The sequence below is a fragment of the Anabrus simplex genome, chromosome 3, assembly GCF_040414725.1.
Source record: "Anabrus simplex isolate iqAnaSimp1 chromosome 3, ASM4041472v1, whole genome shotgun sequence".
Classification (NCBI taxonomy): domain Eukaryota; kingdom Metazoa; phylum Arthropoda; class Insecta; order Orthoptera; family Tettigoniidae; genus Anabrus; species Anabrus simplex.
In genome coordinates this window covers 16,821,370-16,849,018 of record NC_090267.1, presented here as the reverse complement: position 1 = coordinate 16,849,018, position 27,649 = coordinate 16,821,370, and the positions used below count along the sequence as shown (strand labels likewise).

At 39.0% G+C, this 27,649-nt stretch overlaps 1 protein-coding gene across 1 annotated transcript in view; it reads right to left on the bottom strand.

The window, feature by feature from the left end:
• Window positions 1-8,725, bottom strand: part of LOC136866953 (uncharacterized) — a 38,504-nt gene extending 29,779 nt beyond the window's left edge. Inside the window, exon 1 of the mRNA XM_068226966.1 lies at window positions 8,613-8,725. Within this exon, the coding sequence (XP_068083067.1) occupies window positions 8,613-8,678 (66 nt within the window). The 5' untranslated portion in view covers window positions 8,679-8,725. The remainder of the gene's footprint in view (window positions 1-8,612) is intronic.
• Window positions 8,726-27,649: the final 18,924 nt, after the last annotated feature.

The following is a 27,649-nucleotide window of genomic DNA, read 5'->3' as shown; positions in this document are numbered from 1 at the left end:
CCAGGAGAGTAGCTATCATCTTGGTTACCTTGATGTCTGTAATCATTCTATAAAGTTTGTGTAATAATATCCTGTGATTTACTGTATCGTAGGCGGCTGAGAGGTCCACAAAAGCCACACCAGTAATCTTCTTCATTTCAAACCCGTCCTCGATATGCTGGGTTAGATGTAAAACCTGTGCTGTGCAACTCTTTCCTGGGCGGAAGCCACATTGCTGAGGGATTAGGACTTGGTCTACTACTCCCATTAAGCGATTGAGCAACATTCTTTCCATTATTTTGTATAGGTGGCAGAGTAAGGAGATTGGTCTGAAATTTTTAGGGTTCGAAGGTTCCTTTCCAGGTTTCAGAAATGCGATCACCTTGGATTTTCTCCATATTTTTGGAATTTTTAGGGAAGTAAAGCAGTTGTTGAAGAATTTTAAAACACTAAGGAATACGAAGTGGCCAAGGAGGCCTTGGACTTTATGGTTGCAGCACTGAATAGGAGCCGGAAAATACCAGTGAGAGCAGTGTCCAAAGAAGTGAAGTAAAATTTTGTCAAAAGTATTTGAGAAAAGGCAGCTACAAGAATCCAATATCGTTAACAGTTGTGATAGCATTGAGACTAATCACCTTAGGAATGAAAATTTTTGGACTGAACACCCAGTGATGTTTTCCCCATCCAGCAGATTCTAAGCAAAAGTGGTTTGCTTTCCTTGATGCTGCCCACATTATAAAACTTGCAAGGTATTTCTAGCAGAAAATCAGGCTGTCACAGATGGTAGTACTCCAGACCAAGAAAATATAACCTGGGAAAATCTTGTCAATTTACAGGAAGCGAAAGGCCTGCCCACTGGTAATATATTAAGGAGAAAAGTTCAGAATGGGTGAGACATAAACCTTCAGGAATTCTGTGGCTAATGACCTTAAATTTTGCAGAGATCTGGGTCCTGAATTATTTACTAATTGGGAAAGTACCATTCAGTTTGTAATGTTGCTAAATCTAGGACTTGATTGAATAAATTCATGCCACCCTAGGGTAAGCAAGCCAAGGCTGCAAACAGGTATTCAAACAAGGCCAAAATCTGATTTGATATTATGAAATGCATAAGTAAACTTAAAAATATTAGGTTAACAGTGTTCTTGAACCTCTGTAACTCTAAGAAAAATCTGCAAAGAATTGTATCATCTTTTATTTATTAAGTGTGCAAGGTCTTGCAGAAACATATGTCTGGTGAGATGATTCAGTAATAAAATACCTCCTCATATGCAGATTAAGCCAGGATCATTTGGAAATATTCTTCTCATGCGTGAGGAACAGAGCGGGAAATAAAATTCTGCTCAATTCAAAGGTACATACGGGAAGTGTCTGAATGGTCAGAGCGACCCACCTTGTAATTCTAATATGATCTTTGAAAGACACTGTTTTAATGAACCTTGATCTTATAGAGACGATTCCACAAGAAATTTATTTTACTAGATTTGATCATGATTATATCAAGAATTATGAAGCCCTTTCTTTGTATAGTGAATATGTTGATTATATTGCAGGCAGCGTGGTAAAATATATCACTAAATCAATTAAATGTGAGCAGTTTGTGTACCATTTGCAGTGCATAAGCATTGATAAAATATGTGGACTGGTGTAGTGTAATGAGACTAGATGCAGTATATCCTTCTCTAATCTGGACCACAGTAAAAAATTGCTATTTTTTTGCCTTACACCAGACCGACACAGATAGGTCTTATGGTGACGATGGCACAGGAATGGCCTAGGAATGGAATGGAAGCGGCCGTGGTCTTAATTAAGGTACAACCCCAGCATTTGCCTGATGTGAAAATGGGAAACCACGGAAAACTATCTTCAGGGCTGCTGACAGTGGGATTTGAACCCACCATCTCCCGGATGCGAGTTCACAGCTACGCACCCCTAACTGCGCAGCCAACTTGCCGGCAGTAAACAATTGACTTGCTGGTTAGTCCCAGAACTTGATCATTTCACTGTGGTTCCACTTCCTCTCCTCTGATCACATGTTCTTCGATTCTGCTTTTCCTGGAACCCCAAGAATTTATCAATTTTAGCTCGAAAAATAATTATCTCTATTAAAGATTTATTTTGGACTGATACCAAATTCCTCCATGTCTTTTCTTGTTTCTTCTGCCCATTTAGTAGTTGTACTTAATTTGATGATGTAGTTAAAGACTTTCTTTGTTAGTTGATTTTCGTTCATTCTTGTGAGGTGTAGATAAAACTTCAGTCTCCTCTTATGTATGGTGTCTGTCTGTCTGTCTGTCTGCATAGGTTCTCATTTCTACTATTCCTCCATGTATGACTCATTCTTTTTTTCAACGACAACTTACAGTACTAACGCTACTGGATTTCAGTGGTGCATTTGATACAATAGACTTACAGCTACTAATTAAGAAAATGGAATCTTACTTGTTTGACCTTTTAGTACTGAAGTTTTTTACGTCATATTTGAAAGATCGGAGGCAGCGGGTGATAACTCGCAAAAGAAATTCAGAATGGTGTACGAGAAAAGTTGGCACGCCACAAGGTAGTATTTTAGGACCGTTGCTTTTTACATTTCATCTTCTCTAAAAATGTGTAATTATCACCTATATGCTGATGATCTCCACATTTATTACCATTGCAGCTTAAGCGAATTACCAAACGCAGTAAAATGCATAAATGATGACATGAAAAAACTCAGTGAATATGCTCTCGCAAACAGACTTCTCATAAATCCATCAAAATCGCAAGCTATCATTGTCGGTTCCCAGAAGCTCCTACACACGATCAACGATTTGATCATTCCTCCTTTACAAATACATAATAACAGTGCTAATCGTATCCATGTATGTCTGTCAAATTTCCTCATCCTGGATATTTTATAGCCTTATTCGTCTGCAGCTTCACTTTCTTAGTTCTAAGCGTAAAGATATTTAGTTCACTCCACTATCAGATAGTGGTCCGTATCATCACAAAATCCCCAGAAAACCCACAAATTCCTAACAGATATCCTAAATTCAAAGTCAGTTATGATTTACCCTATTATGGATATGGTGCCCATACCTTCTCATTTGTACCTGTAAATTGCCTTACGGTGCTTCCCATTCCTATTAACTTCCATATCTTCCCCACACTTAGCAATCAGCCTATTATATCCTTCAGTTTGATTACCAGCTCTCACATTCAAATCATGCATTAGAACTATCATATCTTGCTGCTGATCCTGACTATGGTGTTACTCAATTCATCATAAAACTTGTCAACTTCATCCTCACCTGCATCTTCACATGCTGAGTACACCGAGACAATTCTCATCCTAATTCCTGCAACTGCTAAATCTACCACATCATTTGCACATTTATGTAATTATACAATACAATCAGCCATTTCAATCATTAAAATGATGTGGCCTCTTTAAGTCGTGGGTATAGGTAGGCCTTCAACAGTCTTCTCCAAGTAGAACGGTCTTGGGCAGATCTCATCCAAGTGGTACCAGCGATCTTCTTGATATCTTTGTCCCATCTGTCCGGTGGTCTTCCTCTAGGCCTTCGATGTTCTCTCGGACTCCACTCCAGCACTAGTTTTGTCCATCTATCATCATTTCTTCGTGCAACATGGCCAGCCCACTGCCATTTTAAGGAGCGTACTCTCTCTAAGATGTCTTTAACCTTTGTAACAGACCGGATGTCATCAGCTCTTTTCCTATCTTTCTTTGTATAGCCTAGCATTGACCTTTCCATGGCTCTCTGCGCGGTCCGAAGTTTCCCTTTTGTGAATTCGTTCAGAGTCCAAGTCTCACAGCCATAAGTCAGCACAGGAAGGATGCATTGGTCAAATACTGTTTTCTTCAGATTTGCTGGCATTTTTGATCTTAATACTGAAGAATTCCTTCCAAATGCTTGCCATCCGAGCTTGATGCGCCTATAGATTTCTGGTCTTATATCACCTGTCATATTTATAATCTGGCCAAGGTAGATGTAATCACTGACCTCTTCTAATGGCATGTTCTTAATATTCACATTTCCAGCTTGAACCCATTCGTTGGACATAACTTTTGTTTTGGAAAGGTTTATGCTTAGGCCAATCAACTGACATTCTAATGCAAGATCTGTAATTAAGGTCTGGAGCTCTTCGAAGTCGTTTGCCAGTAAAGCAATATCATCTGCAAATCTCAAGTTATTTAGCCTTTTCCCATTAATTCTAATTCCCTTTTCTTCCCAGCTCAGCTTAGACATAGCCATCTCTAGGACCGCTGAGAATAGTTTCGGGGAGATGGGATCACCTTGTTTGACACCTCTGTTGATGGGGAATTCTGGGGTTGATTTACCGATATTAACGAAAGCTGAAGAAGTCTCATAGATATTGTTGAGCACTTGGATGTAAGCTGCTTCCACTCCTTGCTCATGTAAAGCTTGCATGACAGCTGTATGGCTGACAGAGTCAAATGCCTTTTCAAAATCAACAAAGGCAATGCAGAGAGGCAAATGATATTCATTTGCTCTGCTTATCACTTCTCTTACAGTCAGTATGTGGTCTATTGTGCTAAAATTACTACGGAAACCTGCTTGTTCAATAGGTTGGGCTGAGTCAAGGATGAAACTGATTCGATTTAACAAGATCTTTGTAAAAAGTTTATACAAAATAGAGAGCAAGCTGATAGGATGATAATTTTTGATACTGTGAATATTTCCTTTCTTATGTATCAGTATGATCTTTGCTTTGTTCCATGATGTTGGAATTGAAGCCGAGTGCACACAGGAAGTGAATATTTTTGCCAAGTGATTTATTGTCTCCTCCCCTGTGAGTTTCAGGATGTCCACACAAAGCTCATCATCACCCGGCGCAGTTCCCTTTTTCATACTATCTAAAGCACACTTGACTTCCGAAGGGAGAATATCTGGAACATTAGATATATCATTTAGTTTAGGTCCATTCAGGGCTTCCTTTGGTTTGCTATACAGATTGCAATAAAAGTCTCTGATGAATTTCAAAACTTCCTCCTTTTCAGTAATTCGACCATCATTTCCATCTAGAGCAATTAGCTGCTTTTTACCGATTATGAGTTTTCGTTTGGCTGTCTTGAAACTCGTCTTGCTCTCTAAGCTTGTTCTTAAAGTGTCTTCCCTGAATTTCTGTAAGTCAGTTTTCATTTCTCTTCGTACTGCCTTACATATTTCAGAATATTCTATCATGTCACGATCAGTCTGAATTTTCTTTTCTCTCCTTCGCTTTAGCAGGGTTTTAGTTTTGTCACTGAATTTCTTTGGTTGGTCACTTTCCTTACATATGCCCCCGATTTCTTGAGCACACGAAACAATCATTTCTGCTAGATCTTCAGCCTTAGTTACATGGTACTTACTTTGAAGAGCTGCCCGGAATGATTCCGAATTGTTTTCTAGGTTTTTGAGATTGATTCTGTTGCTCTTCCTTCTTATGAGTTTGTTCCTTTCATATCTTACATTAAGTTCAACTCTTGCTCTCACAAGACGGTGATCACTCCCAGTGCTGAATCGGTTTAACACTGATACGTCTTTTACAATATGCGGTCTATTCGACAGAATAAAGTCAATCTCATTTTTTACACTGAAGTTAGGGCTCCTCCACGTCCATTTTCGTTCAGGATGTTTCTTAAAGAATGTATTCATGATGGACATATTGGTGTATTCAGCAAACTGGACTAATCTCTCACCTCTATCATTTCGGTCATCAATTCCATATTTACCCACCACAGTGTCACCTTGTTTCTTGGTACCGACTTTTGCATTAAAGTCTCCAATAACCATCTGGAAGTGGCAATCACTTCCCTTTTTGCAGGTGTTATCAAGGCTTTCATAAAAGGACTCAATTTCTTCGTCTGGATGGCTTGAAGTGGGAGCATACACCTGAACGATCTGCAATTTGTATTTATTCGACAACTTAAGGACCATTCGAGCTACTCTGCTGGAAGATCCTTCTAAAATTGATACTCTATCAGCAATGTTCTTGTTAATTAAAAAGCCAACTCCATTGAATTTCCCTTCCGGATCACCACAAAAATAGAACAAGTTGCCAGATTTCAAACGGAAACAGTCTTCCCCTTTACGGCGCACTTCGCTTAAACCAACAATACTCCAGTTGATTTTTGTAAGTTCTTTCTCGATCTCTTCTAGTCTGTCATTGCCTAATAGAGAACGACAGTTGTATGTAATTACCAGAAACTATTTTGTATGCAACAGTATTCTTGATGGACAGTCCCAGCCCATACTCTGCCTTTCCCTTTTAACACCCATCAAGTATACTTTATAATCTTCTACCCCATCCTGGTTTCCTTCCCTTACCCAAATATCATTAACTCCTAACACATGTAGACTCAGTCAGTTCTACTTTCTTTCTCCCATGGACTTAATTAATATGGAGGGTTGCCCCAGTTAATACAGGACATGACCTCGAGCGCATGTGCCACACCTTGAAGCATCTGTCAATTTTTTGTTCTGTCTGGTGAGTGTGATTTAGAGAAATGCCACACACAGACATGTAATACCAATGTTGCCTCATAGTCTCCTGAATTGCAGATATATGGCAAGGTTACACTGCTGGCCTTTTCAATACTAATTTCTCATTATCAAGGATTGTTACAACATTGTAAAATGTAAGGCCTCAAAACTAGTAAGCCCTCTGTAAGTAATGTGATTAATCTGCATCAGATTTCCAGCCAGAAACAATAATTTGAGAAAACTCCTGCAGAAGAGTGTTCAACCCTCCAGGGCTCCGGACATCATTAAGAAGGTAAAGGTTGCTGTCCTTAAGTAAAATCCATCAACTTAACAACACCTTACCAGCCATACAAGTATATCTACTGTATAATTTAAGAAGATCTGAACCTGGTAAGCAGTATAAGGCACAAGGACATGCTTTGGAAGCAAGGCACCTTAAAGAGCGGTTCTCTAATACAACAAAATTATACGATAACAACCTAGCAGGGGTAAGTGGCAGTCAGTAGTTACCCTGGATGAGGCTTTGGTTTAATTGTATGACACCAAGCAGACCTAGGCCATTTATTATCACCCAAAAGGCCAAAAGGTGCACTCACACTTCATCAAAGAAAACAAAGAAAAATTTGCTAGGAGGTTCATGGTAGCAGCAGGATATTGTGCTCACATTATAGTCAGAATCCATAGAGTAATGAAAAATGTGAAGATCAATCCTACCATCACCAGAAGGATGTGATGGTCCCCTATTTCAAATAATATATCTCTCAGCTGTACAGTGACGATACTTCAAATATCTGGATCCACATGGATAAAGCATCCAGTCATACTGACTGATTATCAGTCACCTACTGCAAGAGAAAAGAAGCAGAGATGGGATCCGTGTCATACAATTTAGTGGAAACCCTATCAAATCCCCGGATGCCTTGCTGATGGATTTTTGTGCCTTTGGTCTCCCGAATCTTCTAAATGTCCTGCCACTGTTGTGGGTCTTTGGAAAGTGTGCAAGGAGAAATGCGACAACATTCCTCTTCCTGTACTCTGAAATTCTTCTATAGTGAAAATAGAGATATACGGCAATAGTCTGTGCCGTGGCTATCACATCGAGCACAACTGGGTCTGGAGAAAAGGAATCGCCTACGACAAAAGGTACATCAAAACTGTCAAAAATTAACTAACACAACCCTCCACATAAATATCTGCCCGTCAAATTCCATTTCATTTGTCGAGTTGTTTCGAAGGAACATGCTCATAATTTCAATGCTCCAACAAGATGGGGACTCCATCTTACTGATGAATAGAAGGTATGATGGTACCTGGAGGAGTAACCCTCAGGATGCTGGATTGAACTGAGTACTGAGGACCTGGTGGTGTTTACATATCCTTCTAGGTTGTATAACTTTTTGTACTGTAGGGGCATATTTAAGGCATTCTTTAAAAAAACACTACTGGGTACTTACAATTGTAAATGCTATGATCTTCCTGAGCAAGCCATAGGTTGATCAACTAGAAGGGTAAAAATAATCACAATCCCCCACAAATAGCTCTCTCTTAACTTTGTTTTTCGGTGGCTTCCACACCTGCTGGTTGTTTTGGTTGTTTTTCATGAGAATAAATCACAAAAATTCAAGAGAATTTTTCAGAGTTAAGTTAATGTAGCTATGACCTCGGAGAAGGCTGTACAACTTCCACCTACCAGTACAAACTTTAATGTCATGGAGTAAAGAAATTCATAAATAAATTATCAATACCAAAAACGAGGAGAAAATAAACTGAGTGGATGTAGAAAGAATACAACATGAGACATTGTACAATAACAACTAAGAACTTGAAAAAATTACAACAAAAATATCCGTCTTTAACAACACAAGCAACTACCTACCATTTCCAATAACAATGAATGACATCCAGCATGCCTTCACCATACATCCTATGACCATTTACATCTATAAAATACAGCATACCTACTAGACTACCATATAGATGTGTCATGCAATGACAAAGTAGCTTTTAAAATTTAGAGTGTTTATGCCCCTTGTTATTCAACAAACATTATTCCATATGAAATATTTCATAACTTATAGATATGAAGATCTTATAGAATACCAATTAACTTCCGAGCACTATAAAGTAATCAGGAGTGATACTTACAAATGACGTACTAGCTATGCCTTCAAGCCAGATAGGTTCCACCTTGACCTCTAATTTCTGGTCCATTTCACACAGCAACAGATGTCTTTATACAAAAATGAGCCCGAAATTACTTCCACTGACTTTAACTGAAAAAAGTTATAGGAAATATATTATTATTAACATTAGGGCCATGATTTACAGACCAACCAAGTAACAGAGCAGGTGTGTAGTTCTCCATTATTGTTAATGTTTTTATCACAGCCACACAGCTCAGTCTTGCATGGAAATAAAATCACAGGGACAAAGCTTTTGTTCCAGACATTCCACATGCACTGGCTGAGATTCAACCATGGACAACTTGGTGAAAAGACAGTGACAATGCCACTTCACTATCAGTGACACCCTAGGTCTGTAGACTAGTTTAATACAGATCTCCATGTCATCATATCCTACACTACCCTGAAGGTCTGTAGACTAGTTTAATACACATCTCCACTATGCACTATCCTGTGCTTACCCACCCATTTCCACAGTACTATTACATCCCCCATCTATTCACATCTGGACCATTTCCTGACTGATACCAAATTCCTACCAAATATACCATATTTAACTTTGAAATTAGCCAAATGAGTTCTGGGTTTCTCAAAATACATCCAATGAATCTAAACCTACGCTCAACTTTTGCCAAACCTTTCTTCTCTTATAAATCTTGTTCACAATCTACTTATTTTTGACCTGAAATATCCACCTGACTTTTAATATATTTGGCTAACATCACAATCCAGAGGTTTCTATTCTTTCTTTTGGTTATGTAGCCCATACCTATCTACAAAATTTCACTGTGGTATTTGTCCCAAACGGAACATAATAATTCCTTTTACACAAATTAAGTGAAAGATCTGCGGAAAATTAAGAAATACCGTCATTACTAGAGAAATATCTAGAGAAGTATGTATATGTACTTACGGGCTAAGAGCCTCCATGACTCAGGTGGCAGCATGCCAGCCTCTCACCACTGGATACTGTGGTTCAAATCCCGGTCACTCCATGTAAGATTTGTGCTGGACAAAGTGGAGGCAGGACAGGTTTTTCTCCAGGTACTCCAGTTTTCCCTGCCACCTTTCATTCCAGCAACACTCTCCATTAACATTTCATTCCATCTGTCATTCATTAATCATCACCCCAGAGGAGTGCGACAGACTTTGGTAGCCCATTCATTTCCTATCCTTGCCACTAGATGGGGGCTTCATTCACTCCATTCCTGACCCAGTCAAATGATTGGAAACAGATTGTGGATTTTCACTTACAGGCTGTAGACAGGACTCCCTTAGGTTGTATTCCACTGGTCTTGATGTCTTTTTTCTTTCTTGAGGTCCAGGGCTAACACTGACAAATGGAGTGTTATATCTGTGAATTCTGATCATCCTTGTCCATATGACTAGCGCGGGCAGTTCAAACAGCAAAATAGTATGATCGCTGGACCAATAAATATATTACATTTTTGTTGAAAGGAAAATAGCATGATCCTTCGACCACTAAATATATGATATAGATGATGATGATTCCCATAGGGGATCTGATGGCCAAGCAGGCATCAATTTTTAGTGATGAGACAAAGTCTCTTAGTGCATTGGCACTGCCGGTGGCTCCAGTTAGCCTACGCAGTGGCCTCCACGGTATGCACTAGCCAGCGTATTGGTAGGTGTGCTAGGTACCAACTGATGAGCCCACCCTAGCACACGAGGGCGAAACGCTGGCAACCAAGAATGAGTTAGCTGGAAAATTTATAATGTCCAATAACGGACCATTTACATTGGTATTATCACTAAATATATCATTTAAGGAATGAGTTCGGGCACAAAACGAATGAGCAACATGATAAAATGACACCTAATTAACGCAAACAACTTCAGTGAGCAAAGACATCACACACAAAAGTGTTAGACAAACAGAACACATATGGGAGCACTGCGACCTAGCAGAAAAGAAACATTGTAAAGTATGTATCCATAATATTCTCAGCAAGTAAAATATTTTGTACTATTTCTTAATACTAAAGATTTTTTACTTTATTTGTGTAAAAGCAATTATTATGCTCCATTTGGGACAAATATTACAGTGACATTTCGTAGATATGTATGCGCTACTTAACCCTTACTTTTTGTGTCAGCTGTTATCCATTTTTCACTTTGATATTATGAACACTTGTGTGTTAAAAATCTCTTCATAATATGAGTATGAGAGTTGAGCAGTGGTTTTCTACTATTATTATAGCAAAACTCTTCAATGTGTGGAAGATATCAAAGCTAATAGGAATGGGAAGGATCTGCTGGACATCTGTGCTAGTTGGAATTACCAGTTACAAATACATTCTTCAGTGATAATGCTATTCACTTCTGCACATAGGAGGGTAGAGGCACTAGATACATATCAGAATACTGTATGTCATAACCAACTTATAATTCAGGAAATCCATTCAGAATGTGCTGGATTAGTGGAGAATTTTTGATGATATGGACCACGACCTGATTCCCAGTGAGCTAAGTATCTGAAAGTAAAATCTGTCTGCAGATGAATAAGGGTAGAAAATCTCCATGATGAGGGAATCAGACAGAAGTACATGGAGCTGATTAGCAAAAACTTCCAGACCATGGATAGTAAGCAGGTTAAGGATATAGAGTGAAGAGGGCTGGCACAATAGGATGCTGTAATAGAAATAGGGAGTGCCACGGAACAGGAGAATGTAAAGATGGAAAAATATGAACATGGTGGTGGAATGATGAAGTGAGAGCAGCTTGTAAAATTAAAAATAAAGCGTATCAGAAATCGTTCCAAACAAGGACTGATGTAGACATGGATTTGTAAATACATGAAAGAAACTAAGTGATAATAAATAGTTGCTGGGTCCAAGATTAAGTTGTGGGAAGATTTTGGTAAAAGCCTCGAAAGGCCAGGTCAAGCAGCAGTAAAACCTATCCAGACAGTAATAAAGAATGTTAAAAAATGAGGCTAAAATGAAATGAATGCAATTTGAGTAGATCGGATGAACTAATAATAGATCCCCAGGGTATCACAGAAAAGGTGGAAGGAATGTTTTAAAAATCCTCTCAAAGTAAAAGGAAATATTCCTGGTGACTTTGCAAACAACCAAGCTTCTAGGGAGAGGACAATCATGTTGGTGAAATTAAACTTAAGGATGTGGAAAGGATGGTATATAAACTCCATTGTCATAAAGCTGCAGGAATAGATGAAATAAGACATGAAATGGTGAAACTGACCAAAATATTTTCCATATAACAACATGGTACAGTCATCGTATCTTACAGCTTCCATGTATGAGAATAAATGGTGCTCAAATGGATCAAAAAATGTCTTGGAAATAAGACACATTACGTTGTATGTATAGCCCTTGCAAGGTTCCTCTGTTAGAATTGGAGGTTCATGTGGTAAAGTAAAATAGAAGCGGCACACAAATAATATATCTTGATGGCTGAAGCATAAATGTCACACACATGAAGCTTAAAACAGACTATCCCTATTAGCTGGATGTGCCTTTGATAAATATTGCAGTTGAAACGGAACAAAGAAATGATTAGAAATAGGAAAGGATTTCCACCTATCAATACATATTTATTGCACTCATTATGCTACAGTACTGGTTCTGAAACCCTACATAGGGTCATATTCAGCTAAACAATACATTCACATATAGATCATGAAGCTATGATTAAGGTTACACTGTCTGGGGAATGCCGTATGATAACAAATATTTTGTCACGTCCAAATGGGGCATGTCAAAACAGGAACTGGCATGTGTGACAATGCAATTGTGTGTCTATAATGATATGCTTTAGGTCTTAAAATTAGTTTATAAAACACTATATAAGATAAAAGCAATATGTGTAGGAACACTTCATGCACATCAACGTTCGTGTCTTGCACGTTATTCAGTTCATCGGTTGACTGTGGAACAGCAGAGGTGAAAGAAGGTGCTGGGTGGAATAGGTCTCAACTTACGAAATTAAAGTTAATTTAAAACTTTAACAAAGGTTATATTTTCTTTTCAAGATAAATAAATAACAGAATATAACAGGTACCAAGTAGCAGATCAACAAATTAAGAAAGTACAATTTTAGTTCATTACAAAATTTGGGCTTCGAGCCCGACACTCACGAACCTTGAGCTATAAGCCCAACTTTACCTATATACCAAGTTCAAACAAAGGGGCAGAAAACCCCAATCATGCCAAGAAGCACTGGCTCCTGATTACCTTATTAAGCCTCCTCGAGGCACACAGAAACCAAATTTAAGAAAGAGCAAACCCGCTCTCAAGGTTCAAGCCCATCAACGGCCACAATAAACTATACTTCAAACTGCCCTCAAGGCATACCAAGAACAGGGGTAATAAATACCCAACCTACTGGGCCTATTCAGTAAAGAAGCAGCTTAATTACATGGCCCAAAATACCAACTTGACTGGAGGCGTAACTTCCACTCCTAATACACTTACATTAAGAAAGGAAGAAACGGTTGTGAAAAGAAAGTCACCTCAAAACAATAGCAGTGGGAGCTCGAGAGGGTTTAGCACTCTCTATCCCAATTTGTAGTTAATGAGCCGAAGTTTTACCAAGTGTCTATTACATTTTACAGATAGCTTACATGCGAAAAGATTCGAACCTGCCCCGGGGGTTAAACTGCTGAGCTAGCGAGAAATGAAGTTATTAAATGGCCATTACCTTATGGATGAACTGCTGCCCGAAAAAAAGAGGCGCTTCCCGCCCCCTGTTACATAATCACACTAGGAGAGATGTTACTGAAGTGGCCCCGAGACAAGAAAATCAGCAGTTTATATACCCTCGTGGAACATTCGAGACATTTCTTGAATGATAAGACACACCCACAGCAGTTTATTGGTTACCGAACACAGTTACAGAGCAGGTTGGGGAAGAAAGCTCCGATTGGCCGAAAAGTTATTTAAGAAATTCGGGATTGGCTAATTTCAAAACTGGCGGAAAGAAAGGATTAACATTGTCAACTCTCAAACCACAGAACAAAATTTAGCAAAAACAAAACTTATGAATGTTAAATTTCTTCAGGACAGTTCATTCCTTTACACCAGAGTGCGTTATTATAGTTTTTGTAGAGACATCTGTTAGGGAACGTCCAAACTTCTTGATCCAGGGGAAACAAACACAAGTCAAAATAGACACCTTTCAGACACTTCAAAATTACCAAATTTACTGTGGCGACATCTTTCGAGAAACCATTGAATTAATATAGTTTGTTAAAGTTCAGGCGTTCTCCTGTAGAGGAGTTTCAACTGGCGCAATATTTGAATTAGCGGCGTGGAGGTGTACCGCCCGGTACAGACCTCCCCCCCGAAAGTCCTTCCACGGGGTGACACAGAAGAAAACAAAATTTCTTTTTTTTAAAAAAGGTCCAAGTTTTGATGAAGAACTTAGAAGAGAAGGTCGGAGGTCTCAGAAGTTGTTTGATATAAGTAGAATCCAGTTTTGAAATTTCTTTGTAGTAGCTTTGCTGAAAGGTACATTTGCTGAATAGTTAACAAATCTTCAAGAAAGAAAGAGAATTCAAGGTCTTTTGTGGTTATTAATTTAAATTTAAAGATAGGTGAAACCACTACACGCTGCTAATGCTTGACGCCCAGATCCGCCGCTGCAGCCAATGTTTGTACGAGTCGCCCGGACTCCTCCCGTACCCTGAGATACCACTCTCCCGCACTATGAGAGGGGTAGTCGAGGTGAAGCACGCGGCAGATGCGAAGTTTAGGAAGCAGTCCTAGAGTAGCTTGCGGTTATTGCTCTGCACATCAGCCTTTGCCGGGAGCTGATCTCCAGGTCGCCGTTCTTAGAGAGTCTTCACAGGAACGAAGGGGGCCCAGTTTCCGTTCAAGTTGCTACGCGGCGGTTGATGGCTGAGGGGGCACTGAAAGAGTAAGATCTCCGCAACAGACTTTTGTTGGAAATTTTGCTTTAGGGTACAGTTATTGTGGTTGAGGCTGAGGGGCCAGCGGCGTGGAAACTTTTATTTCATTTATATAGTTAATGCCACTGGTGTGGTTTAGCAGGAGGCAGAAGCGTGGTAATGGCCGTAGTGCAAGGACAGCAGAGTAACCATGGGGAAGGTTTTACATAGTATGGGTAATTCTTACAAAATTACAAGGACAAAGTTAGCACAGAATTTACACAGGTTTCACCTGCGACAGATGAACCCTAAATATCTTCTCGGTGGCTGGGTAACTCACTAAGAATATAACAAGTTGTCAAAAACTAAAATGACACACGGCCCATGAAATCTGGGGGCAAGCTTGCCCGCGCGAACGCACCTTTTAAACATGAATCAATTTCCGGCATTAAATGGGTAGACATCCGTCCATGCTCAGATCTAGTTCATTACCAGGGTACCAAAAAGAAGAAAGAGCAACTCACTTTACGATATGAAAACACCGAATCAAAAAAAAAAAAAAATAGAGGGACACGGAAATTCAGTAACATTCTATCAGAGAAGACTGTTATGATACACTCCCGAAAGACTTTAACGGAAGAAAATGAATGGCACCTACTTCCCAGGAGGAATTCTTGAGATGGTAAAAATAAAAGAAATATCGAGAACTTTACAGGGATGAACCTCAAATCGACAATGCAGACGGTTTACTACCGTATAAAAGCCTGCCCCATAGAAAAAGCACAACTCCCAGGAGTAATTAATATGTAGAACCTCATCGATAATTCCAAAGGCCGAAACACGCCTCATACAGATATAAACGTCCTACCGGGGATAATCACTCAGGGATGACTTAGTTACACCCATGTTACAAGACAAATTACCCTATACAATGTACACATGAAAAGACGTAACACCATGACCTCACAATACAGACAAGAAATAACAAGAGAAGATGCATCAATACCCAAAAGCAGCAACCTACTCCCAATGCATCCTCCCATTCTCTTACATCATAAATACCCTAAATCACAAAAGAGAAAAGAGCCTATAACTCCCATACAAGATCCCCTATTACACAAAAAGCATCAAAGTACAAAAGACATCATGGGTGAACTTGAGCAGGAGGACCAGATAGCGGGTCGAAAAAGTAGAAACACGTCTCAAATGGAAGCAAAATTCCTCAACTGAGTAGGCACAGTCAGAAATAGAGAAGTGAGATCGAGAAATGTGTATGTCGGGAGGACGAAAACAGGGAAGATCAATAAACATGACGGAGACCACTTTAAGTATGTTAGAAGATTTACCCCATCTGACACATAACCAACGTGAGGGATATCTAAAGTGACGACACAACAGAATGTTGGGCGACAGGAACACATACTTCATTTGCATACCTCGCAGTCACGCTACTATACCAACCAATACGCGCCACAAAATCAGAGAACCCTACAATTTTAGCATAGGAATTAGCCTAGATTCAGATCATGCCTAGAGGAGGCTACAGGTCCCAAGGAACTTAGATTCCACACAACGTAGAAGGCTTCGATTACAGAGAACTAGGACGTAAGCGACCCCTGAACGCCACAAGGCTCATTCGATACACGGGAAGAATTGGGCAAAGAAATGCCCGACCCAAGATAAAAAATAAGACGTGCAAATAAAATATACACATTTTACCATAGCAGACAAACATTAGACGTGACATCGAGCAAGGCTTAATGGGAGAGATAAGGAGAGGTTGACCAAAAGGAATAGTGCCTATACAATGAGAGTAAGTCTATCGCAAAGAATTTAGGCCATGAACATACCCAACAACCTCGCCCAAAAACAACATCTTAGAGGGGCAACCGTTAGGAAAAGTGCAGTAAGAAGCACATGAAATGAATGACAAGGTTGATGTCACATGACCAAAGCAATGATCATCACTCAAAAGAAACCACTTGAAAGGGGCAACCAGACGGAACCTTAAGGTCACAAACCCTTGAACAAGCATGCCACTAGATTCGACGATGTAATGGGGAGTTTATAGAAAAATTCCTCCTTGCGCAAATGGCCGGGATGGAGGACTTCGCGAGGGCCAGACATGATAGAAATTTTTTTTACAAATTTTAAAAAATCCAGCGACTGAGAAAATACTTAGAGTTTGATAGACTATTTTGCCGTCAAAAGGGGCTTAATTGAGACCCATTCAACCACGCTCTGCTACCACTTGTTCCGAGGTATCTGTGGAACAGCAGAGGTGAAAGAAGGTGCTGGGTGGAATAGGTCTCAACTTACGAAATTAAAGTTAATTTAAAACTTTAACAAAGGTTATATTTTCTTTTCAAGATAAATAAATAACAGAATATAACAGGTACCAAGTAGCAGATCAACAAATTAAGAAAGTACAATTTTAGTTCATTACAAAATTTGGGCTTCGAGCCCGACACTCATGAACCTTGAGCTATAAGCCCAACTTTACCTATATACCAAGTTCAAACAAAGGGGCAGAAAACCCCAATCATGCCAAGGAGCACTGGCTCCTGATTACCATATTAAGCCTCCTCGAGGCACACAGAAACCAAATTTAAGAAAGAGCAAACCTGCTCTCAAGGTTCAAGCCCATCAAAGGCCACAATAAACTATACTTCAAACTGCCCTCAAGGCATACCAAGAACAGGGGTAATAAATACCCAACCTACTGGGCCTATTCAGTAAAGCAGGTTAATTACATGGCCCAAAATACCAACTTGACTGGAGGCATAACTTGCACTCCTAATACACTTTTAAAACCTACTTGGCACTAGGCCGCATACACAAGGGCTAATCCCATACTAAACAGGTGACTTACATTAAGAGAGGAAGAAACGGTTGTGAAAACAAAGTCACCTCAAAATAATAGGAGTGGGAGCTCGAGAGGGTTTAGCACTCTCTATCCCAATTTATAGTTAAAGAGCCGAAGTTTTACCAAGTGTCTATTACATTTTACGGATAGGTTACATGCGAAAAGATTCGAACCTGCCCCGGGGGTTAAACTGCTGAGCTAGCGAGAAATGAAGTTATTAAATGGCCAGTACCTTATGGATGAACTGCTGCCCGAAGAAAGAGGTGCTTTCCGCCCGCTGTTACATAATCACACTAGGAGAGATGTTACTGAAGTGGCCCCGAGACAAGAAAATCAGCAGTTTATATACCCTCGTGGAACATTCGAGACCTTTCATGAATGATAAGACACACCCACAGCAGTTTATTGGTTACCGAACGCAGTTACAGAGCAGGTTGGGGAAGAAAGCCCCGATTGGCCGAAAATTAATTTAAGAAATTCGGGATTGGCTAATTTCAAAACTGGCGGATAGAAGGGATTAACATTGCCAAATCTCAAACCACAGAACAAAATTTAGCAAAAACAAAACTTATGAATGTTAAATTTCTTCAGGACAGTTCATTTCTTTACACCAGAGTGCGTTATTATAGTTTTTGTAGAGACATCTGTTAGGGAACGTCCAAACTTCTTGATCCAGTGGAAACAAACACAAGTCGAAATAGACACCTTTCAGACACTTCAAAATTACCAAATTTACTGTGGTGACATCTTTCGAGAAACCATTGAATTAATATAGTTTGTTAAAGTTCAGGCGTTCTCCTGTAGAGGAGTTTCAACTGGCGCAATATTTGAAATAGCGGCGTGGAGGTGTACCGCCCGGTACAGTACACTTGGTTGATGTTTTCAGAGCTTGAATGATATGATATGCTTGTAAAATCACCACATTATATGTATAAAAGATTTTGTCTTCAAGTATATACATAAAATAAAATAATTTCCGAGTTTAAAAAGAGTGCCAGGCGTATGGATACAATTAGTATAAAATATGTATATTCAGCTCTGCTGTGTGCTGAACCTTGTTTTATGTTAAAATTTAATCATGTTGTCCTGCAACATCCATAAAATATGAGTGGCATTGGATTCAAAGTGGTGACTCCTTTCCCATCTGTAGCTGTGCAGTGATGTTATAATTATCTGTGGAATATAAGATTGAGCTGTGAGTGATATTCATGTTGGAGGAATGTCTAAGGATTGTGTGTGCTAATTTGAATATGTACTTACTGTTATTGGTGTGGTTGAGTTGCGTTTGATTTCTGAGCTCGATGTGTACTGCTTTGTGTTCGTCTTGGGCTCATGCTAGCTGCTGTCAAGGGAAGGGAAGGAGGGGTAAAGAGAGTTGCTCTTGTGGAGGGGGGAAAGGGTGCAGCTAGGTATGCCGTTTGATGTTTCTCTGTTGAGTGTCAAGTTTTGTTTCTTGATTATCTTAAGGTAACCATTTTTTATGGCAGGGATAACTGTATTGAAGGTAATGTTAGTTTTTTCTGTAATTTCATTTATGTTGAAATTTGGATTGGTATTCTGATCTAGAGATCTGATCTGTTATGTTGAGCAGGGGGCCCATGGGGTTTATGATCAGAATTTGCATGTCGTTCTCGATGTTCATGAAACTGTGTTTATAGTCTTCAATATGTTCATCAATATGGATAGATCGTAGATTACGATAAAAACAATGATTACGAGACTCACCTCTAGTTAAACAGTGCCGCTGTAAAACTCACACTGCCAAGCCAGTGTAGAGCCGGACCTTGGGAAGCCAAGGAAGGGTTGAGGAGGACGAGATGGGGGAGAGGGGATGGAGAAAGGCAGGAGAAGGGAAAGGGAGTCTCTGCCTTATTTTCATTTCAATCATTTTCTAATTTTGGCTATCATTTTCCAGATGTACTTCATGGTCTATAATCCGTTTTGTACTAAACTGTTTCCAGGACCCACACTTTCATCTAACCTATCCTATCCGCTACGGTCAACTCTTGTTCCAGTTGAGACCTGGGGAGTATTATCATGCCTTTCTAGGGCCTTACTTTTTTCTTTAGCCAATGCCTTCATTCTGGTGGTGGTAACTTTTATTGTTTGAAGAGTAAATGCAACTAGGCAACCATCCTCTCTTAACTTTACTCAGAAGAAAGAAAGAAAGAAAGAAAGAAAGAAAGAAAGAAAGAAAGAGGAACAACCGTTAGAGGAATGAAGAGATGAGCCAGAATGCAAAAATGAAGGACTAAGAAATCTAATATTGTTGGGGTCAGAAAAGAACAAGAGTTAAACAAAGGAGGTCAGCTAGCAAACATGAACAAGAAAAGAATGGCACAACTAAGTAGAAGTAAACCCAGACTCAGCTAAGGACCTTGTGGCAACAACCCCACCTTGAAAGCCTGTGGGTACGCATTTAAATACCTGTTACATCCAACAGGCGATAATTAATGATGATAATTTAGCTACAATTTAAGGATATTTAAATTGATGCCATGTAGGCTTCCTCTGCATCAGTGTCAAAACTCCACCAGTTTCCTGCTTACAAAATGCAATTAACCTCTTTCATGGTTTCAAGTCACGATGGCACTACGGTCTAGTGGTAGAAAGTCTGCCAATTTACCTGGAGACTCGGGTTAGATTACAGGTTAGGTCAGGGATTTTTACCTGAATATAAAAGCTGGTCTGAGGTCCGCTCAGCCTACGTGAGAACAACTGAAGAGCTATCTAAAGGTGAGATGATGCCCCGGTCTAAACAATAATGACTGAGGAATTTATTGTGCTGAACATGCATATCCTTGTAACCTGAAGGTTTATGGTTGGGCAGCAGTCATTTATTTGATGGGCCAAGACCCAACAGGTCCATATCACCATACAGTTTGTTTCAATAGTCACACTTTGTTATGGGATGCAAGGATATTTTTTACGCACAAAATTACAGCTCTATTCACATGATTTTCATATTTATTACCATTTCTAGATTCATCCCGCTGCCAATTCAGTACTTAAAAGTTTACAATATTCATGGCACACACAACCCAGTGCGGCATTTTCTCTGCAGTTCAGACCGTTCATTTGTATTATCATAATCAAATGAAATGGAAACTCCGCAAGTTCTCCTACATTGCTACAGTACTGAAATAGAAGAGTTGTAAACGATCAAGCAGGATCAAAAGATGTTCACACAATTGTGGTGTCAGTTGAAAGTGTGCAAGATACATATGAAGCTGAAGGAGACACATCCTGTTAGCAGAAAACAAACTTCATTCATCTATATAGCAAGATCTGTCTTGGCAGTGACTTCAGTCTTAATCCTCCTTTGAGATAAGTTTCACGAGATGCATTTCAGTTTTACTTGTATAACCCAATAGTTTGATCTAGAACTGTGGTGGCGAGTTATCTAGTGGATTACTGGTTCAGTTATTGTGCATTTGATGAGCAAATTGAGGGAAGGACTTCCTTCACTGTGGCAAAACCAAGTACAATACATACTTTATCTACCACAGACAGAGGACTTTACATGACTAAAGGAAAAAAATTATACAAATTTGATATGTGTATCACACAAGATTAAAAAAATGGACAATTCACATAATGGATATTAACTACCCAAGTTATATAACCACATGATGCGGTGTTACAGAAGAATGCTGAAGGAGAGAAGGGTAGATATTACCACAAATGATGAGATAATGAATAAAATTGGTGAGAGGAAAACAATTTGGTAAAATTTGACGAGAAGAGGGGATAGAATGGTATGACACATCTTAGAACACCCAGGATTCAGTTAGTTTTTAAGAGACGTGTAGGCGGTAAACGGTAGGGATAGACCAACACAACACAAGAACATGAAAAATAGATTAGAATAGATTTAGAATCTATCAGTTACATGAAAATGTTAGCAGAGGATAGGGTGGCATGGAAGGCTGCATCAAACCATTCCACGGACTGGACACAAACAACAACAATTAATACCTTCAAGAAACAATCCTTTAAACACAATTAATAAGTGTTACAAACCCACAGTTTAATCTAAATAGTATTTAATAAATCTGAAAGAGAAATTCTAGTTATTACGTTGCGTCGAGAACGTCTATTCATGCTATACACATGGAATGTAACGCACTACCTCATGTAATACGTTGTCGACAAATACAAGAAACTGGCATTCTGGCAGCCGAAATACAGTTCAATCAAAATGCCTGCAATTGGTAGCGAAGTTGGTTTAAGGTTCGCAGAGAAAGGTTGAAGAAAAATGAAAAATATCACCACAATTCCGTAATGAAACAAACCATATATAAAAAGCAGTATGATGGAAGTGAAACCTTCGATACCAACAACTCATATTAAACAGCAAAGCTACCACTTCGAAACCGAAACTATATCGGTAATTTTCTTATTTGAAAATTTAAATCTATTACGGTACGCTTGGGCCATACAATATATATATATCCTCAGTACTAATCGATTAAAGTAGTAATAATAATACGTTTATTGCAGCCAATGGCCATAGAGAAACTTACATACTGTACAAAGTAGATTATTATAAATTACAATTTCATCAAATAATTCTCAGTCTGCACAGTATTAACTTTCTTCCGAGCAGAATTTCTTAAGCGACATACGCCGGTTCTCACAAAATTGCACGTGATATCGATGCGACGCGATCGATTAAAGTAGTAATAACACCCAGTATGAAGTTTGGCAATACTGAAGCAAACAGATATTTGAGTATAAATCACAGCACAAACAATGCTCAACCACTGGTTTGTTGCAGCCCTCCATGCCATGGGCGCCCATATGATAGGGTACTTTGTAGGGAGGGGGCGGCGGGCTAGATCTGGGGGTATGTAGTATTTTTAATAATTTATAAGATGAATGACGCCTTGTCTTCCACGGTAGAATAACACCCCCGGTATCCCTTGCCTGTTGGTGGGAACACCAGACTACATTAGACTACTTCCTTTCCCTGATATCTAGAAGGGGGCCGCGGCTTTATCTGTCCCTGTAATAATTAAGAGGGGGATTCCTCAAGGCAGTATTATCGGACCTTTATGTTTTCTTATATATATAAATAATATGAGTAAAGGAGTGGAATCGGAGGTAAGGCTTTTTGCGGATGATGTTATTCTCTATAGAGTGATAAATAAGTTATAAGATTGTGAGCAACTGCAACGTGACCGCGAAAATGTTGTGAGATGGACAGCAGGCAATGGTATGTTGATAAACGGGGTTAAAAGTCAGGTTGTGAGTTTCACAAATAGGAAAAGTCCTCTCAGTTTTAATTACCGTAGAACGGGGTCAATAGGAATGCAGGGGTGAATAGGAATGATTTTCTTCTATTTTTTATTTTTACGCATCAAAGTGTAAATATAACAATTACAAATTTTATCTTTTCAATTTTTGGCTGCACTTATGTTGCTGTTAACATTCACTTGTTTTCCCGATAATTCCTATATTGTTCTTAGATTTGTCTGCTAAATTTGTTCCTGCGGAATTATCACTTGTTTTTCTTTGTGGAAAATCTTCTTATGGTACTTTAAAATTTTTGATATTAGGTAATTGATTTAGTATTCATTATACGATATCATGTATCTAGATAACAACCCATATTTGTTTTTTCTCTGAAATTTGCTTATTAACTATTTCCTGTGTGTATTATCAGTAAATTCCAAATTTTATAACTTATGGGGTGAATGGGAACAATTGTGCGCTTTAATTAAATATGTTGTTATTTTCTTTAATGACCTGTTTAATGGGGAATATTAATTTATATTATTATTAGGATGTGTGAGAAATATGAGATTGAGTTTGTTTTCCTTCCAAAAATTCTACTCATCTCACACAGCCACTTGACGTCGCCTTCTTTCACCCACTGAAGGTATCCTGGCGGAAAACTCTTCTAGAATGGAAGAAAAAGAAAGGGCGCTCAGCAACTTGTGCCCCAAAGGCAGTATTCCCTCATCTTCTATACAAACTCATGGGTGTTATAAAGGAAAACTAGGAGAAGAATATTCAATCTGGCTTTGAGAAATGTGGCATTATTCCTCTGAATCATGAAAAAGTGCTAGAACGCCTTCCAAGCACTAATGCTGGCAGTTAAAGAGCCAGACCACACTGCGAGCTCTGGCAATGATAACACCCATGCCGACTGTCAGGTAGCTGATGATTCAATCCTGTCCGTTCTTCATGAACTGCACTACAACGACCAGCCAAAAACACCTATTCGACGGTGAAAACTTAATGTTGTCCCGGGTAAGAGTATGAAGGGAACAGACATTCATTCTAAGGATGATGGCACTCCTGTAAGCAGTGGAGAAGATATTGATACGTGCAGTGCCAAAAGGAGTGAAAGAAAGGCATGCAAGAGACCATTAATTACTGATACCAACAGAAGGGAACCATCCAGGTATGACAAACGAACCAGATATGTTGATGAAGTTTGCGTAAATGGAGAAAAGCTCGCTGGTGTTTACAGGAAACAAGACATTCAGTCTGGTGATTGGGTTGTTGCAGATTTTTCACTTTAAGTGACAGCTAAACAAACATCCTCCAAACGGTTGTTTATTGGAAGTGTTGTTGACATTGTTTCTGCAGATGAAGTAGATGTAAAGGTCACTAAACACCTCCCAACGAAATTGATAATGGCAAGCTGTTCAAATGGCCTGACATGGATGACATTTGCATGCTGAATTTGGGAGCTATAATTGGTCTTGTGGATCCCCCCACAGCGAAAAGAAGAGGGCTGTTAAAATTCCATTCTGTTGACTTCAACTTATGGTAATGTTAACACTGGAAGACTTTCCTTATCAGTCGTTCAAAAAGTTTTGCTCATCTTCAAATTTGTATCTTAGTGTTTGTAAATTAGTGCTAGTTATTTTTTATTTTCTACACCTATTAGTCATTAAACAATCTTTGTTCCTTAAGCATACCTTATGGCACGTGTATGTTGTTCCTTTTCACCTATTATAGAGGTAGAATAGAATTTTGCACAGGTATACATTTACGTTCCTATTCACCCTGCTATCGGGGTGAATAGGAATGCTGATATTTATGTAAATAGATTTGAAACTGTGCTGCAGAATTGTTATAAAAGTACTTCATTATGAAGATCAAAAGCAGTAGCAACTCTTCCAGTATAAAATGCTTAATATAATTATATCAGTGAGATGGCATATGAAAATATCTCAAAAAATCATTCCTATTCACCCCATTCTACGGTACTGCGGTGATGGGGTGAAAGTTCCTTTTGGGGAACATTGTAAGTATCTAGGTGTTAATATAAGGAAAGATCTTCATAGGGGTAATCACATAAATGGGATTGTAAATAAAGGGTACAGATCTCTGCACATGGTTATGAGGGTGTTTAGGGGTTGTAGTAAGGATGTAAAGGAGAGTGCATATAAGTCCCTGGTAAGACCCCAACTAGAGTATGGCTCCAGTGTATGGGACCATCACCAGGATTACCTGATTCAAGAACTGGAAAAAATCCAAAGAAAAGCAGCTCGATTTGTTCTTGGTGATTTCCGACAAAAGAGTAGCGTTACAAAAATGTTGCAATGTTTGGGCAAATACAGTAGAGACAATACACGACACTTACGGATTTCGCCTTGCTAAAATGGGAGACAATTCGATGGTGGCGCTCCTAGTGACTTGACCTGAACAAATCGCGCTAAATTCAAATATCAATGGAAATGTATATACGGAAATGGATAAATAAATTACGTCTAGAAAGAAAGTGGTATTGAGATATTAACTTCGAAGTTGCTAAAGCAATTCTGGATAAATGAATGAATAATTATTTAAAAGGTCATTATTCAAAGACTGAAATTAGACACATAAAAAAGATATGAAATGGGCTGCTGTGAAATGGCTTGATCTTTCATTTATGCATTACTTTTTTAGCTTTAGCATTCCTGCCTGAACTTTTCCGGTTGGATTTGTCTTTTTTCCTCATTTAAAAACAATGTATCATCACATTAAGACACTTGTCAATAAAAATATCGGCACATTCCTTACACACATGATGCAATGACTTAACATTAAAAAGCTGGACGATTTTCCTCTTAACATGAAGCCTACTAACAGAAAGAAAATCTATAAAATTCCGGCTTTAATCTGAGAAGAGGGATTAAAGAAAGAAAATTATGAAAATGTTGTCGGTAGTGATGCTTTGAGGAATATTTACGTACAATTAGAGTAAAAATGTAACATACCCTTGGCTGTATAGTCGAGGATTTTTAAAGTCGCTGGCCTGGAAATGATCTGAACAGATCTTATAATTCTTACATAAGCGTAACGTCCCTTCTTTCTTGTACACCTTATCCAAATCACTTCTGTGACATTTCAAAACCCACAGATCACATCTACAACAACACATCGATATTGAAGGTTAACTGCTGCACTATACAATAAAATATGCGTTATACATTTTATTCCAGTTAAAATATGGGTCGAGCAGGTCAGAAGATTATGAAGTACTATAAAAATCTCTGTCACTGGAAGAATATATATGCAAACACAATATTGCTTACATGTTCTTGTCACGAGGGAACCTGAAGAACGAGCGCGCATTTTTCTCTATTTCGTAATTACTGCAGCCAAACACAGCACATACCTTTCCCCTCATGTTGAGAGGAGATATCAAGGAATGACACACGCTACTATTTAATTATGTCAACTCACTGAAAACGCATAAATAACACCAAAATCTTCACACAAAAATACACGTGCTCTTATGACAGAATCAGTACCGTTCAGGTCTATCCGCTAGAGTGAGCTCCAGTAGCTGTCCCTCGATATCTCGCTCAGTGTCGTGTATTGTCTCTACTGTATTTGGTTTGGGTTGGGAAGAAATGAGAGAAAGAAGAAGAGCTGCTCGACTAAGTGGTATGTTCCGAGCTGTCAGCGGAGAGATGGCGTGGAATGACATTAGTAGACGAATAAGTTTGAATAGCGTTTATAAAAGTAGGAAAGATCACAATATGAAGATAAAGTTGGAATTCAAGAGGGCAAACTGGGGTAAATATTCATTTATGGGAAGGGGAGTTAGGGATTGGAATAACTTACCAAGGGAGATGTTCAATAAATTTCCAATTTCTTTGAAATCATTTAGGAAAAGGCTAGCAAAGAAACAGATACGGAATCTGCCACCTGGGCGACTGCCCTAAATGCAGATCAGTATTGATTGATTGATTGCGTCCCCCCCCCCTGCCCACGGGCATGGGCGCCGTTCCTCCATGCCACCCTATCCCATGCTAACCTTTTCATTTCTACGTAACTATTGCATCCTACATCTGCTCTAATCTGCTTGTCATATTCATACCTTGGTCTACCCCTACCGTTCTTACCACCTACACTTCCTTCAAAAACCAACTGAACAAGTCCTGGGTATCTTAAGATGTCTCCTATCATTCTATCTCTTCTTCTCGTCAAATTTAGCCAAATCGATCTCCTCTCGCCTATTTGATTCAGTACCGGTACTGTATCTCTTCATTCGTGATTCGATCTATCCATCTCATCATCAGCATTCTTCTGTAACACCACATTTCAAAAGCTTCTATTCTTTTTTCTGAGCCAGTTATCGTCTATGTTTCAGTTCCATACAAAGCCACGCTCCACTCGAAAGTCTACAAAAACACCTTTCCTATTCACCTTTCTAATTTCTGTACCGTTTCAATGTTTGAAGTGAGCAAATTGTCTTTTCTTATGGAAGCTCTTCCTTGCTTGTGCTAATCTGCATGTTATGTCCTCCTTACTTCTAATATCGTTAGTTATTTTACTAGCCAAGTAACAATATTCACCTACTTCCTTCAAGACTTCATTCCCTAATGTAATATTTCCTGCATCACCTGCCTTCGTTCGACTGCACTCCAATACTTTTGTTTTGGACTTATTTATTTTCATCTTGTACTCATTACCCAAGACTTCGTCCATACCATTCAGCAGCTTCTCGAGATCTTCTGCGGTCTTAGAAAAAATAACAATATCATCGGCAAATCTCAAGGTTTCGATTCCCTCTTCTTGGATTGTGATTCCCTTTCCAAATTCCTCTTTGATTTCCTTTACTGCCTGTTCTATGTAAACAATGAAAAGGAGGAGGGGACAAATTGCAGCCTTGCCTCACTCCTTTCTGGATTGCTGTTTCGTTTCCAAAGACCTCGGTTCTTATCGCTGCAGACTGATTTTTATACATATTGTAGATAATTCTTCATTCTCAGTGCGGTATCTGATCCCAATCACCTTCAGAATCTTAAAT